Raw genomic sequence first — 17,191 nt, forward strand, 5'->3', positions numbered from 1 at the left:
AAGTCAAAATCAAATAATTTTCTTCATTTTGTCTTCATTTAATTTGCGACCCCCACCTCGTATAAAGTCCGGCTTTATTTCAGGAGGACTAAAGTTAAAAGTTTATTAAGAACCAAAAATGTAAGGATTTTTTGTTCTGAGAGGAAATTAATCCTTTTATAGCAAATGTAGAGAATATAGATAAATATTAGGTCTGTGAATTGTTTACATTTTTTAAACTACTTAATCGCAGTTTTATTTGATTAAGCACAATTAATCATGGTACATCATTCATAATAATAATAATAATAATTGCAACAAACACTAAAAAATATAGAACTTGGAAGAAATTGGTTAGTCATCCCTTATTTAAAAGCTTTAATCTTTATTAAATTTTTTGCAGATAGTTAATTACACACATTTTTACAGGTATAAATCTTTGATATAAAACAATATGTACAAGTACTATATGTATTTATATATACATAAGATCAGTGGACATGCTGTCATTTCAAGATGATTCAAGACGTTGAATATGTATTAATAGGATCAAATGTGTAGATTCAAATCAAGCTTTATTGACTTAAGTGTACATTGCCAATGCATTATTAGACACTATACATAGCAGATCTAAAACAAATTGAATGCTGAAGTTTAAAATCTCAAAACTATTATTTTATATGGCAGGAGCTTGCTAAATGTTCATGTCCTTCTCAGTATCTATCGTGCACGTGCTGGGTCTCTCTTGTGCAGTTTCGTTTTTGGCAGTGTTTCAGCGATGCAAAGAGATACTGCATAAGGCCGTGTTCCAGTGAGGTCTGCTTCAACCTTGAATAAAACATTGCCCTCTGTTTTGCTCTGTCTTGTAATGTCATTCCAGGGATTGTTTGGAGTTTGAGTCATGTGACAAAGCCAGAGGAACTGTGCTCCAAGTGTATCTAAATCTCACCTCTGACCCCAATCGGCTGACCGACTTGATTTAGTGTTTTAAAAATATAATCTTTTTAATGATTAAATTCACATAGTTGAACAGAACACTATTGTGACAGGGTGGAGGGCGGGGCCATGTCGTGATGCTACACACGCCACCCCTAATCAAGCTAATCAAGCCTCTGAGAGGGATAAAGGCCGACTGGAGACTGCAGTGGGACAGAGAGAGATTTATGGGCAGCTGTCCGACACCTGTGTGTGTCTGTCTTTTTGTTTGTTAAAAATATTATTAATATTGACAAGCCGGTTCTCACCTCCTCCTTTCCATTAACACTGGTGCTGAAATCTGGGAAGGAGGCGGCGAGAACCGGCTTGTCAATATTAATAATATTTTAATAAATGAATACTGTTTGAGCAGACAGAAAGGCAACGGTAACTCAGATAACCATTCTGTACAACTGTAGTAGGCATAATAGCATCTCAGAATGTACAACATGTCAAACCTTGAGGAAGATACAACAGCAGACTACCATGTTTGGCACTTTATTAGGACCATAGTGTTCCTAAGAAAGTGCTGTGATAAAACTGCTCATGTCTAATTTCTAAATCCATGAGTGAGAGAATCTGGTATGGCACAATGACCCACTAAAGAAGGGTTAAACTGCCCTTGTGTTGACCCACACTTACAAAACGACACAATATTCTATATTTGCATACATTGTAGCCTATACATTTGTATACATTTTATTTCTAACACATTATAAAAGGGCAGATTTGTAACCCTTAAAATTTAGATGTTACCACATGAATCACTTTGTATGAACAAATGATACTGATATCGCTGTTGCTAACTTTAAAACTAGCGGGTTGATGTCGTGTGTCAGAAATCCAGTGATGTTGGTATTAACGATTCTCTCTGACCAATCAGTGATCTGCAGGATTTTGACGTCACATTTAGTATCGGTTCAGCACGCTTGGAAACTGGACCAAGGTGGTACTAAAAAAAAAGTATCAGGTACTATCCACAGTGGAAAACCCCAGAAATCGAGCGGAGTCAAGTTGTACCATGCAGTGGAAAAGCCCCAAAATAGTGCACGCCAAGTGTATGACGTTATTGTCATGGTATCCAGATACATTTGCAGAAGGACTAGAATGAAAGTATTGTCAAATGAACATGCAACGCTTCGACTGCAAACGATACCAAAGACAAGAGCGAGAAGGAAAATTTGTACATCAAATGCAAGTAGAAAAAAATCTGAGCAAACCAGCTGAAACCAGGACATAATTACAATGTTTAGAGAATTGTCAGGACACACCTCTTCAAAACGGGACCAGTGGTTATTTTGGAGAGGGGTGAATTAAGACTTTTTACAGCCCTGTGGAAACCCTACAGAAAGTACTATGGTAAAATAAGGGAAAAGCCTGATGCAAACAAAACCTTGTGACTAAACAGTCCCAATACTTTTGTGAATAATACAAATGTATTATGCAACTCATTTATCCTACTTTGATAAGCAGATCTTGTTTCTGCTTAATCACTTTTAAATACATTCTCAACTATCTTCCTAACTTTTTTACACAGATGAAGAACCTTAAATCTTGCTCTGAAAGAATTACTGCATTTTTATCATTTATTATTCATGTATTAAAACGCATTGAGAAATCTCCCCCTCCCTCTGCTCTAGATAAACCCATTGCCAATAAAACAGACCCTTGTTTAATAGAATAAAAAAAGAAAATTGGTACATGTTTATTGGTTCCCATTTTTATTTGCCACATAGAATAATAGAATTCATAGTCTAGTATTTAATAGTCTTTCAGAGTCTTTCTAGAAGCACAAGCTTGTTTTTTAGCTTCATCCTGAGGGGTGGAATCTTAGACCATTCCAATGCAATGCTTTGGTATCCTTGGATGAAGATCAAAGGTTTGTGAGAGTCTTGGAGCATTGATATCTTGGTTGCATTTGCTTCCATTAATAGATGGGTATACGTTTTCAGAATTGGATCATCAAGAGTCAAATCCTCACGTTTGTCATATCTAGGAATTGAAAGAAAACATTTAGATAAATCTGTCCCATTACATGAAGCATTTATCTTTGATATTAACATGGTCACTCACTTCCAGTTACTGTTGAGTTCCAAGAAGCGCGAGACTCCCGTTTGTGCAGCAAGTACGTTGATGTGTAATGATATATCTGTGCAACAAGAATGCAACGTAATCAGAACGCTTGCATGTTTCAATAACAATGCATTAATAAAACAATGAATTCAACACACCTGCTGCTACTGGCTTTAATCGATGTAGCTCTTGCATTGCTATCCCTCCAGGGTAATTGTGATGCGAAACATACAGTGAAATACTAGAGTAAACGGCATTTAACATCAAGTGTCCTATCACAAATACGGACCAAATTTTATACATCTTGGACTTGTGGTAATTGTTCAAACTGTAACAAAAACAGATGGAAAAGTAATTATAAATTAAAATCATCCAACTGCCTCCAAAAACAAGTCAACACGATATGGCATTCGCTAAAGCAATAAACCGTGGAACAGCAAAATGATAAAAGACACCAATGTTCAATAAATTCATGTTTTATAATAGGATGATTCACATGAAACTTGTCGAGATTACCTGGTCATATTTAACACCAAATAAAAAAAGACATTAATTTGAACAAGTTAAATGTAGTAACGTTATTATTTTCAGAACACTTGCACATTTAACCTCCAATTCTCATTACCATAATGTGACTGGGCTATTTACTTTTCCCTTGATGATTCTCATTAACGTAAATAAAACTTGTACAAATAGAAAAACAGGCGTCATTTTCTATTTGCATGATATGATTTCGATAATTCGAAGAAACAATTATTTTACACAGTCATTTATTATACTATCCGTAGGCTGTATTAATACTGTACAATATTAATATTGAATGTACTGTAAGTGCACATTTAATAGGTGTTTATCTGCATTTAAAGTTGGCTTCGAATGTGGCTCATCCAATCAGACTTCAGAATCTGAAATATCCGTTCAATAAAATTATTATTTTTTTTGTCAGTTTCGTAAAGTGATGCATTGAGGTTGGTGACGTCATCCAAAAAGAACATTTCAGAAGTCGAGGAAGTTTTTACATTATGCTCAAAGATGATGAAGATAAACATACTTTGAAATAATGTGAACTGATGTATTTTGCACAATAAGACCAGGAACATGTATTAAGAAAGTGACTAGGGTCCTGTTTACTTTAAACATAATATAACACGTATTGATGGGGAGGATTGTTCAAGAAAATTGCCAATTATGACTCTCAAAATGTGTTCAACTTACATTAAAGAACAGCCGCGGGCAGCGATTATGTTAAAAACAGGAAATGTGTAGATTATGAAGCGGAGCTCCTTGTGTGGCAGAAAGGAGTACAGCAGAATGAAGCCTACAGCTGGAATGAGCAGTTTTATTGTCCGTCTGTCCATTAGGCCTGGCGGGATAAATAATATTGTGCTGCCTAGAGCACGAGGCAGGGCAGAGTAGAAGTACCACAGGTAAGGGGAGGTGTAAGGCACAGAGGAAGTCAAGGAAATATAGGAAATAAGGCAGGCGAAATTGACAAGATACAATATGATATCCTTATATACATGTTTTCAAACTGACAAAGTTTTCATGCACACATTGATAAATGTATTTGCATCTTGCTGTATGTTAAAATCCATCCAGCATTTTTTGTGATGTCCTGAAATTTGCATTAAAAAAAAATGGCAAGATGGAAACCCAAATACTGACATCAAACGTGGTGCAACACATTAAAGGGTCCATATATAAATATTTATCACTGAATAACCACTTATAGATGGAAGAAAAGAAGTCATACCAGTTTGCAATCACATAAAGGTGAGTAAATGATTATTTTTGGGTGAACTTCATCTTTAAACTATAGGCCGTTCTTAAAAGGATATTCCCCAGTTGGAGCTTTTATTCAAGACTGTGTTGTACCAGAGTACCTGACCCTCAGGCCAGAGCAGCTTATTCCAGAATACTGTGTCAACCATCACAGTGAGACCTATAAAAGACAGCAAACACACTTATGGGTATATGTAGGTTTCTCATCCATTATTTTAGAAAGACTGGTGGGATGTTAATAACATCTGGACTATGTTTTCCATTTCATACTTGGATGACAGGCAAAACATGTGGATGTAAAATTTTGCATCAAAATAAATGTTATCTGACCATTCAGAGCCATACTTATTTCAAGTAGTACTAGTAGGCAAAAAGAAGAGGAGGAGGAGGAGAACAAATACATTGTATGCATCACTAACCCAATGATAAAATGCCAGCTGGTATGGCATGGTAAAGCAACTGTAGAAAAGTGAGTTTTCTGCTCATGAGTGACATCAACAACATCAATCCCAGGAAGAGGCACAGTTCAGATCGGAACACAATAATGACCAAAGCAGAGAGCCAAATGAAGGGGCAGTGTCTCTGAGCCATCCAGAACGTGAACGTCAGCAGAACTACACAAAAAAACACAGTCTGGTGAAACACTGTATGCAAACATTACCAAAAGGGTAAATGTCACAAAAACATGTCAAGGTCAAATTATGCATTATGTAATGAGAATTGGGGGTAAGAAGAGCTCTAATAGTCATGGAAACAATGTCAAAACACACACACACTAGGGCTGTCGATTTAAAACGTTATTTCAGTGCGATTAATTTGACTAAATATAACACGTTAAAAACATTTACACAATTAATATGGACCGTAATAAGGAAGATTCCTGAGAAATGCAAGCTTGTAGTACCACCTGTTTACTCCAGAGGGCAGTAAGTGAAACTTCAGCTGTGTGGCAATGCCCAGTTTATACAGTGAACAAAACACTTCAGCAGAACAACACAAACATGCGTTACGTTCTTGCGTTCAAAACACTCGGAGCGCGAACTACGGGATCTCAAGATCTGTTTAAAGATTGAGTATTGAACTATATTTAACTTGACACAGTGACTTAAACATGTTATTTTTATGACGCAGCGCACCCGAGACACTACACAAGCATGTCTGATGCAGGTGTTCATTGACGGGCCTTAAACAAGCCCTCATAATAAATCTCCAATTGATTGGCAAATTCACTTGTGAAATGGATTGCTGTGAACTGTATGCCAATGATTGACTTATGATCAATAATATAGTAGTAAACAATAAATTGTATTCTAAAGCCGCTTTTTGTTTTGTCTTATCAATTATTAACTCTTCTCCCACAAGAATGTAATGCATTTTAATTATCTGAATTTGTATTTTTATATATATATATATATATATATATATATATATATAATTTTTTAATATTTAAAAGATAACTATGTATCAGTATTTCATCATAATATATTGAATAATTTTTATATGAGGGGCTTTATCAGCAAATATTTGTCTATGCGATTAATTCATCAGGACACCATGTAATCGATTGACAGCCCTAATATATACATATACACACCGACGCATGGACTCTACAAGACTTCTGATGGTGTATTGTGGTATCTGGCACCAAGACATTATCAGCAGATCCTTGAAGTTCTGTAAGTTAAGGTGGAGCCGCCGTAAATCCGACTTGTTGGTCCAGCACATCCCACAGATGCTCAATCGGATTGAGATTTGGGGAATTTGGAGGCCTGGGCGACACATTGATCATGTTCCTCAAACCATTCCAGAACAATGTTTGCAGTGTGGCAGGGTGCATTATCCTGCTTAAAAAAAGCCACTGGCATCAGGGAATAGCATTGCCAGGAAGGGACTGACTGGAGTCACTAAGCACACCCTGGTTTTGACTCCAGGGATGATAGTCAGCGTCAATACTTGCTGAGCTACCCAGGCCCCCAACATAAATGTCTTTTAAATCATAAATGACACAACAGTGTCTGACATTGGCAACAAAATGCCAAAATCTATAATGAAGTAACTTAAACAACAGCACTGCATTTATTTTGTTTGATTGTAATGAGAAAAACTCATATGAACTCACATTTTCATGTTTTTCTTGAGAAAAATGTGTTTGTCTACACTCAAGTCATTTATTTTTGTACAGCACTTTTTACAAAAAAACGTCAATTCAAAGTAGCTTTATAGAAAATCATGCCTTAATGTCTTAAAGCCCACTGTGAACAAGCTAATGTGACTGTAACAAGGAAGAAACTATTCAATGTTATTTAGTAAAAAAAACTCTTGATGAACCTAATGTCTGGTTTTACGATATACAGCATGTAAATAATCCAATATTTTTTAGTGGCTTGAGCAAAAACCGATCGGCACATTCAATATTTTGGCCTATTTTGGAGTATGACATTTTACATGAGCCTTTTTGTTCATTCATTTATAATGTTTTCCCTTAAATTTGGTTGGTAAAACTTTGGCCGTCTTCAAAATGATAGCATTATGTTAGCAAATATTAAAATAGAGAATGTTTTATACTTGCATAGGAGTGTATATATGAACTTGATTTACGGTTTCGTTTGGCAACAGCTTGTACCTATAGGCAGAGCGATGACATTAGGGAGAGTTCTGGTGCTGTAGAACATCAGGTGGAACTGTGAGGTGCAGATGAAGCAAAACAAACAGGCCACCAGTGACCCAAACTGTTTCCACACCTCTCTCTGCATCCGCCAGAGTGTCAGAACCACACACAGGCCAAGAACTCCTCGCACTGCAAAACACAGAACACCACAGGGTCATTACTGCTCATCACTTTAAGCAATAGTTAACCTCAAAAATAAACCTTTGTCATTATTTACTCTTAATTTTGCCACGTCATTCCAAACTAATATGCTGGGAGGTTTTTGATTTTTCCCCCCATGAAACACTAAATAATTTTTATTTTTTTTGTCAGTATAATATGACAGTGTAATGGAACAAATGGAACCCCTTATGCAAGTGAGTGAAATAATATGCTCGCACAGCCTTTGACGATTTGCTTATATCTGGTTTGCTTTCACGTCACTTGAGATTTTTGACGTGGATATGTATATATATGGCATCACGTTCAGAGGTTGCTCTAGAAAACAATCTTTGTTCGTCACTCTGACATACAGAATTTTCGTCATGATCTATATTAATCCATCATAGGCTACTTTATTTTATAAGTACTACGGCTACATTCAGGGACATACCATCCATTATAATGGCAAATACATGACAGTGGACACCTCTTGCATGAGTGTGATGAATCCAATAGTTCTACCCATTAACCGCTGCGCTGAAACAAGATTTTTTAACTTTGCCGGTTACGTGCGACTATAATAAATAACAGTCCAATCGGAACATTTGAAAAAGCACACACACTGTACATGCTCAAGTTCATGGAACTTATTCGGGGTTATGAAATCGAAACACCATTGGTGTAAATTAGGATGGCACCAGTTAATCCACATCTACATACAAGGGAATAACAGGGCACACACACACAGCGGGAGTGCATGTAGTGTGTGTGTGTGTGAGAGAGAGACAGAGAGAGAGAGAGAGAGAGGAAAAACATGGTTAAAATCATTTTTGTGTTTCTTTTTTATCTGTCAAAATCAAGTCAAGTCAAGTCAAGTGGTTTTTATTGTCGTTTCAACCATATACAGTTAGTACAGTACACAGCAAAACGAGACAACGTTCCTCCAGAACCGTGGTGCTACATAAAAACAACAAAGGACCAACACAGGACCACATGAGACAACACAACGAAATAAAATACCTATATAAACTACCTATATATATCTATATAAAGTGCACGTGCAAACATGTGCAAAAAGTACAGGACAGTACAACAAATTACTGACAATGAACAGGACAATAGACAGTGCAGCGCCGACCAGTACTCAGTAGTGCAAAAAGATGACAGTTTCTAAAAATGTAAACATAACATACTATGAGATAATGTTCTATGCACATAGCAGTTATTGAGGTAGCAGACGGTTATAAAGTGACAGTTATTAAAGTGCAACTCAGGACACGTGTGTGTCAAACCAGTCTCTGAGTATTGAGGAGTCTGATGGCTTGGGGGAAGAAGCTGTTACACAGTCTGGCCGTGAGGGCCCGAATGCTTCGGTACCTCTTGCCAGACGGGAGGAGGGTAAAGAGTTTGTGTGAGGGGTGACAGACAGCATCTGAAATTATCAGTCAAATTCAAAAATCAGTAAATGACGAAGAATTTTCGGTTAACACAACTCCTGAATTCATGTTAAGTGTTTGTTTGTGCCCCACCAGAAATAATGAGTGTCACTCATTACTTTGTGTTCTTGTGGAGTCGTTCGACATCATCCACTGCCCAAGTTTAATCCCGATACTCCATAAACGAGACTGCATAAAAATTACCCAGATGTGTTCTTGATCAGGTCAAATATTAAGGATGCATCAGAAGGACATTTATCATTGTGTTTTCCCGCAAGACTTTTTAGTTGTGAACTCCAGCGCACTACTACAATATTTCTTGTATTCAGAGGCGTCATGTCCATTCAGACTGAGGGGGCACGTGCCCTCTTAGATTTTTGAATCAAGGGCATTTTGAATGAATTATCTGAAATTCCCAAAACTTATTTGTACCTTGGATAGTTAAATTAAATGATTATTTCATGTAAAATAGAATGTCTGTGGCAGAAATATTTATTCACCGGTCTAAATCGTGCTCTCAGGGAAGATCGAACCCCAAGGGAGAATCATCAGCTTCAGTGAAGTTAAAGTTTGCCAACTATGTCTTCTCTCTGTGGAACAGAGAATCAGTTTGTTTTACGTATAGTCTACTTAATATGGATTAAACAATATTTATGTTTTTGTTTGATCTGTCGCTGTTCATTTACTTAGGTGCTGGAATGCATTTGACAGAATTTGCAACGTCTTTTCATTCTCTTGCTTTATGTTTAAAGAAAGCAGCGGAGTACTACGAAACCTCTGACCTGACTCTGTGAAACACCGCCTTTGACATTGACCCTGCCTCAATTCTCAGTTGGCCTTGAGGTGGCACAATGAATCCCCGGAAGTGACACTGGCCCTGGCATGCACTAGCAAGCTCTCATTTGGCCCGATAGTGGAAATGCAGCCAATGATAACCAGCGAACCAGGCCTGTAATAATTTGGTTCACTTCACGTTTTGAGAAATGCTCCAAATCCTTTAGAGGGTGGCAAAAAACAGAGAGTACCTTGAGACTAATGGTTTGCAATTCAAGGAAGACCTGATGCCCGCTGACAGAAAAGCAAGACACCAGTTGTAGACAGAAGTGGAGAGTGCCATGAGAGCGGTAAAGATAGCCTACTATGTTGGACCGAAGCCATATGTGGACAGAGTCCATATTTGACTGAAAGACAACATAATGTAGTAAAGATGAAGTTGGTCTGGATACACGCTTCACATTGTAAAAAGGTGACTATGACTAACCAATGCAATTGAGGAGTGTCCAGGTAGAAGTGCTATTACCCGCTCCCTGGTTCACCTACACTGCTGCTGAAAAGGCTAGTAAAGAGACAACCCCAGTAAAGAAATAAACATGGGAACAATCACCCTTGGTAGGGAATGCTTGGAACCTGGAAAGCATGTAGATGTGATTGAGGAGGGGGTACCTTTTCTATAATGTTCATGCACAGTGGGGTCAAGATGTGTTTTTTCAGCAAGGGCTATGGCATGCATGAAACTGACTGGTAACACACCATTGACTAATAAAATGTTAACTATTGCAGACAGAGGGCTTCAGATGGAAAATAAATTCAGAGAGTAGGGATGAAGACACAGCTTGAAATTTAATTAGGCAACTAGGTGGAGGCAGTGTTATTGGAAAACACACACATTATACAGAGAGCAGTATTCTGCACTGTTATGGGACAGCATATGGCATGCAGTGTTATGTCATTCCCTGTACGGCCCACCTGTGTCCTTGAATTGGTCAAGCCTTGGGCGACAGAAGGGAGGATGGAACTGATGTGAACTCGTAGCCTTTGTATTATGGCCCCAGAGTGTCCTTCAATGAATAAATGTCTTTCTTCTTATGCTTGTTTTTCATAATGTACAAAGCAACTGTTTGTACTGATTCTGCTATTATGTTTATCACATTTCTGCTATGCTGTCATCTGTAAGTTTCTAGAATGTTAATTGTTAGTTGAGCTTATCCTTTGCAATGTCTCATGACTATAAAAGTCTGTGTTTGCCACCACAAAGTTTTTAATTTTATCCCCTTTTCTCCCCAAGTTGACATGCCAAAATCCCAATGCTCACTATGTCCTCGTGGTGGTGCAGTTGCTCACCTCAATCCGGGTGGAGGACAAATCTCAGTTGCCTCCGCTTCTGAGACAGTCAGCCCGCACATCTTATTACATGGCTTGTTGGGCACGTTACCGCGGAGTCTCTGCGTGTGGTAAGTTGTCCATGCACAACTTACCACACGCCCCATCGAGAGTGAGAAGCACTATATCGTGACCATGAGGAGAGTAACCCATGTGACTAACCTCCCTAGCAACCAGACCAATTTGGTTGCTTAGGAGGCCTGGCTGCAGTCACACAGCACACCCTGTATGTGTGTGTGTCCCCAAGTGTTCGCTCTTGTGAGGAAAGCCGCAATGCTCTGTATTTTTGTTGCTATGATTCATGAAGCTTTTCATTCAACTCAGAGAGTCTGAATTTCCACCTTTCACTTGAGGAAAGTGTAACGGAATGACACTTTATATCAGATATCAAACTTGGAAACTCAAACGGAAATCTTCGTTCATTTTGTCGAGATGCAGGCATGTTACATCATACAGGGCAGGGAGGTTTAGTCAGTGACAATCATTCACTTTTATTAAATAATATCAATTAAGGAGCTGTCTGATTTAGCAAAAACCAGTTAACTTTTTAGTTAACGAATAAGCAGTTAGACTAATCACTTTTGTGGCAGGCAAGCCATACGTGTGTCAGCGTCGCCCATTTTAACAAGCAAGGATTTAAGCAGTTCTGCCCAAGAGGCAGTGGAGCAGTGATTCCAGATAGAGACTAACCTCTCATCTATACAAAGCGATTAAAACCTGGAAAAGCTGACCGCCACAACACCACAGACAATTTTACTCAGCACTACCACTGAAGCCACTCACTCCTCACCACCCCAAAAGAGACAGCGAGCTTCCCTATCACCGATACCAACTCACACCAATTCATATTTGAAGCACTGTGGCTAATTGAGGATAATTGTGTTGAACTTAATCCACTTCTGTCTCCGTGCCTCATTCATTGTGCCACACTTTCAAAAAAGTTCAAAGGAATTTCTTTTTTTTTGGGACATGTAGGCTACCATGGTAACCATTCAGAACCATGGTATTACTATCTTGATACATCATTGTACCATGGATCTGCCACAGTACTGCTGTTAGGTCCTAAATAAAGACAGAACATAGTAAAATACATTTAATCTGGAGTCAACAAATTGTCTCAAAGAACATCAAATATTTACCAGAAGTGACTTTTCTAGAGGTGTTGTTGATATTGAGAGCGTCTACACGAGAGAGGCGATAAAAGTGTATTGTAGTTTAGATGTTCACAATTATTTCCTCAGTGGCAAGTTCGGGAATATTGGATCGTCCTGATATACGTCATAATGCGGTTAACTCTGCAAGCGTGTGACTTGCAGACAAGAAAGATTAAAAAATAATTCCTTTTGTGTCTCTTTCTTCTGTGGTAGCTTCTATACTACTCCAGCTGAAAACTTGGCAGTGTGACACTGCAGATATTGTTGATTTTTGTATGACAAATAGCTTGTTAGGTTTCTCATTTGTAAGTCACTTTGGATAAAAGCAATAGCAATATAGCTGCAAGCATCTATGACGGCCCCAAGCACCATGGGTCCATTCCTTTTGGAAAACAATGCAATGTTGACACATGCATTTGGCATATTTTAAACAATACAAGAACATTTGCCCAGCCCTAATGGCCAACGACTCTGACGTGTGTGCAAAATTTCATATTGGAAGAAAGGAATGATAACAATTAACGTGTTGCCATGGCAACACTATTTAAGATATCAAATATCCCTTGACAATTTTACATCAGCAGTGTCGACATAATTGTAAAGAATTTTGAAGCAATTCATGTGAACTTGAGAGTGCCATTTCAAAGTCTGTTAAGTGTCATATTTCCTTGGGGTTGCTACAGAGCTCCACATACATGTCCATTTTCAAAGTGCCCCCCCCTCCTCTCCACACTTTCAGTGCTTGGGCCCCAAATATGACTGAAATACAAACGACTTGTGCAGCTTCATTCATTCATTATAATGGGGTGATCTATGGGGCGATCTATAGTCAATTTTAGAGCCCATAAAAAAAATACACTGACTTAATTAGCCAGCTAAACTCTTACTATCAAACTTAATATTAGTTGGCAAAACTGTCATACACCTACTAGAGAAAAACACGTGCTACAGTTGTTAGTACCTATCCACGCACCTCACTTTACTGCAGTGGTTCACGCGTACATTTGTGGTTGCATTTTCAGAAATCTAAACACTTAAGTTCCATTAGTTCCAGGCATCTAGGGAGCATCCAGCGGTCAACAACATGGTCCACATTTTAATAATGATATTCGATTACAATCGTATTAATGTTTTTAACGTTACTTGTGTTAAAGTCACTATGAGCGAAGCACCTCCCACTCTTGTTTTGAATGGGTTTCCAACAACTATCCAGAAACAGACGAAGTCTATATACTTATACATAACATTATACTTGCTAGATAAAGTATACCTCTGTGATGTTATAATTTCACAATTACAGTACGATACTCCAGCTTCATGTCGAATGAGCAAGTGAATGATGACTATGTTTCCTAACAGTTACTTTAATCATATCATCTGTCTGAAAGTGGCAAATATTACACAACGGGACAGCAATGCTTAGGCACTCTGCAAGCTTCATATCATATGTATTACACTTATTGGAGATCTGAAATTATTTGTATACCTTTACGAAATAATTTAATATTTGTTGTGATCAATCATTTTATTTAAGAAAGAAGAGTAGTTTGCTGTGACTCGACACTTTTACTATGGCTGATTATGATACCCCAAGCGTGTTATCGCCCTGAGATTGTACTGCAAATGTATTGGCTAGGTGCCATGCATGGAGTCAATTGCACTTCCATGTTCTTGATGCATGCGCAGAGTGCAAGGAAACGTAATCAAACTTGAAATCATGATCGCAAAGGAGACAGTTGATGTCAAGAATTATAGTGAAAAGGATTGCATTTCTCACCCACAACCGATTGGATCACTTCAGTCATATGGATTACTTCTATGCTGCCTTTATGTACTTTCTGGAGCTTGAAAATTTGGCCCAATTTATTTGCATTGTATGGACATATTTACATTATATCTCCATCAAAATATCTTCATTTGTGTTCCACGGAAGAAAGTTTGTGACGGCATAAATGTGAAAATTTGTTGTTTTCAATTGTTTATATATTAATCGTGACGGATCGCGAGAGAGACGCAAATAACGGTGACGGATCAGGAGGGAGTGAGAGTGCAAGTGCGAGGTGGTGGCAGGTAAAAAAAGATTGGCAAAGATTTGACCCTCTCTCCTACTTCTTTACTTATCCTATTATGCTTTTTGGGATTTTACCTTTCCTTTAGTGTAATACAGCCATTTGTGCATGTTTGCTCCTCCTGAACTGCCTGAAACTGCCCTGGTTTGCAGTCCAGCCATTACTTCTGTGGCTATGTAACATATTTGCATAATGCCCGCCTAAGGGCTACTTCGGTTATGGTAAGGGGCGTTACATTTCTGACACCTGCTCTAATCGGTTGACCAATCACAACAGACTGGACCAGCTAAACAATCAGAGCACACTGGGCTTTTCGGAAAGGGGGGCTTTAAAGAGACAGGAGCTAAATCAGAGTGTTTCAGCCAAAGGGGGAGAAGAGGTGCTGCAGCAATGTCCAGTATGAGAACAATAATGTGTATTTGAACATTAAACATGTAAACATGTTGTAGACCCCCTAAAATAAAATTATGAACCTGTAAATGAGCATAATATGGGCTCTTTGAGGGCTAAGTCTGAAGAAGCATATGAAACTTCATACAGTCTGGACAGAAGGTGGCGCTATAACAGTAAAAATATTAAAATACATGTACCTTAATTGGATAACAATGAATGTGAATGCATTGGTGTTAACAAATATCAGAATAAAAAAAAAAAAAAAAGGCAACATTTCTACTTTTAGAATACAAATAATGTTGTGAGCTTGTGTGTTAAGAGTTATTGTTCGTAGACTTCAATAATTGCTTCTTGAAGTTATATTTCATGCAAAAAGTATTCTTATTTAATATAAAAATACTAGTCATGTATTAAGACATACCAAGGATCTGAGTGTAAAACTTTGGTGCTTGAAGGACGGTGAGGACACAATTCACTGGTGCACTGAGCGCTGATATGTACAGTGGTCCAAGAAAAGTGCGGGGAACCACACCAGGAAACTCATGATGATCATACTGGAGAAACAGGAAGAACAATGATTTAACGAAGACCTATTAGGGGTATAGTTAGTCCAGTGCTGGATAACACAAACAAATACTATGGTATCACCATTTATTTATTTTTTTGGGTAATTTACTAGGGTACTATTATGTTATTTGGGCATATATCACAATACCATCACAGAACTATCATGTTTTGATCAACATGTTACCTTGGCTCTTTATTCACCTTTTGACATGCAATCCCATGGTATTCTGGAAAGAACCTTAGAGTTCCAAGTAAATATCTTGCTATAAAAAATGCCAATTATTCAGTACCATTTAAATTGAAGTCCCATGGTAATGCTTTTATTAAACTGTCCAAAATCCATCTAAACAAATTTATCAAAAGATAATTTAGACTTTTTGAGTGCATCAAAGAGAACAAATAAGCATTTTATTTACAGCTCTGGAAAAATTAAGAGAACACTCCAAATGTTCAGTTTCTCTGGATTTACTATTCTTAGGCATGTGTTTGAGTAAAATGAACATTTTTGTTTTATTCTATAAACTACTGACAACATTTCTGCCAAATTCCAAATACAAATATTGTCATTTTAAAGCATGTATTTGCAGAAAATAACAGTTATAAATAAAAAAAAAGTTCATATTCATTTATAAACAACACAATACTAATGTTTTAATCAATAATCCTGATTTTTAATCACAGCTTTCATGCGTCTTTGCACACTTTCAACCAGTCTTTCACGTTGCTGTTGGGTGACTTTATGCCACTAAAGCAGGAATTCAACAGACACTGACTGCAATGGCTGCCATAGAAATGCTGATTTAAGAAACAGTTGGGGTGGTCTCTTAATTACATAATAAAGATGTTGAAAAATAATGAATTAAAAATAAACTGTAAGCTTCTTCGGAATATCATCTTACCTTTTCAAAATCAAACCTGTGGTAGAGAACATCATGAATCGCTTGTAAATTAAAACTTTCCTCAACTTTGGTGTAGGGACACGTAAACAAATGTAAAAATATAACACCAATGATTAAAAATAAGAGAGAACGATCATATAAAGCTCCTTTCCGAGCCATCACAACGCGAGATTATTCTTCCGCATACGCACAAATCTGCTCCAAATAAATATAAATAGCGAGTAGAATGGACATTGATCGAAAACAGTCCAGAAATGGGCGTTTTCTCTAAACGGTCATGTACGACGAGCCTAAATAATCGTCTGTTTCTGTTTTTGCGGTGTTCTTTCAGTTAAATTGATATTAAAGTTTCTCGTTGTCATTATTCAGATGTTAATAATAGTTCAAACGGTGTTGTCATATGTATATAATACCTGCTACTTTTCACAGTGCTGGTCAGGATGGCCCAATCACAGTCGTCCATGATTATTGGAGGAGTTTTTTTTTTTTTTTTTAAGTCATTTTCATATATTATGGCACGTTTCGATTTGTATTCTTATCAGTATTCATTCTAATTAATAGATTTGAAAGATTATATGTCGTGCACATACGTCTTCAACAAAAACCGTCCTGAGATTTGAATGCGACTCAATAGAGGAGTCGGTTGTCTGAGCCATTGAGCGCCCTCTGGAGGAAGATACATAGTACACTGTACGTGCAACCATTCTTTGCGCGAAAGAGGAACCAATAATCGTTTAATATTAACATTTCCAAATAAAGGTGAAAGTTTCAGCATTCATCATTTTCCCTCTATTTAGATAATATATACATTATTTACAACGATATTATATCTATCACTGCCTGATGACAACTTTAAGGCCTATTCTCACTTTTTTTGTGTTTCTTAGTTGTGATT

General features: G+C 37.5%; 1 protein-coding gene across 1 annotated transcript; it reads right to left on the bottom strand.

Annotated features, from left to right (window-relative positions):
* Nucleotides 1-382: 382 nt before the first annotated feature.
* Nucleotides 383-16,486, bottom strand: alg12 (ALG12 alpha-1,6-mannosyltransferase). The gene is made up of 9 exons (XM_052119060.1): nt 16,297-16,486; nt 15,252-15,384; nt 7,433-7,606; nt 5,229-5,423; nt 4,865-4,969; nt 4,243-4,465; nt 3,186-3,355; nt 3,028-3,103; nt 383-2,946 (listed from the first exon to the last, which is right to left on the bottom strand). The coding sequence occupies exons 1-9, from the start codon at nt 16,453-16,455 to the stop codon at nt 2,727-2,729; spliced, it is 1,455 nt and encodes a 484-aa protein (XP_051975020.1). The 5' UTR covers nt 16,456-16,486; the 3' UTR covers nt 383-2,726.
* Between the last annotated feature and the right edge of the window lie 705 nt (nt 16,487-17,191).

Source organism: Xyrauchen texanus, chromosome 45 (assembly GCF_025860055.1).
Source record: "Xyrauchen texanus isolate HMW12.3.18 chromosome 45, RBS_HiC_50CHRs, whole genome shotgun sequence".
Taxonomy (NCBI): domain Eukaryota; kingdom Metazoa; phylum Chordata; class Actinopteri; order Cypriniformes; family Catostomidae; genus Xyrauchen; species Xyrauchen texanus.

What these genes read in the sequence shown, in the direction of transcription:
- alg12 (XM_052119060.1), bottom strand. Translation starts at nt 16,455, where the DNA reads ATGGCTCGGAAAGGAGCTTTATATGATCGTTCTCTCTTATTTTTAATC. An exon ending in ACAGGTTTGATTTTGAAAAG is followed by an intron (nt 15,385 to 16,296) that starts GTAAGATGATAT and finishes CTGTTTCTCCAG; the next exon opens with TATGATCATCATGAGTTTCC. An exon ending in GTTTTACACTCAGATCCTTG is followed by an intron (nt 7,607 to 15,251) that starts GTATGTCTTAAT and finishes TGTGTTTTGCAG; the next exon opens with TGCGAGGAGTTCTTGGCCTG.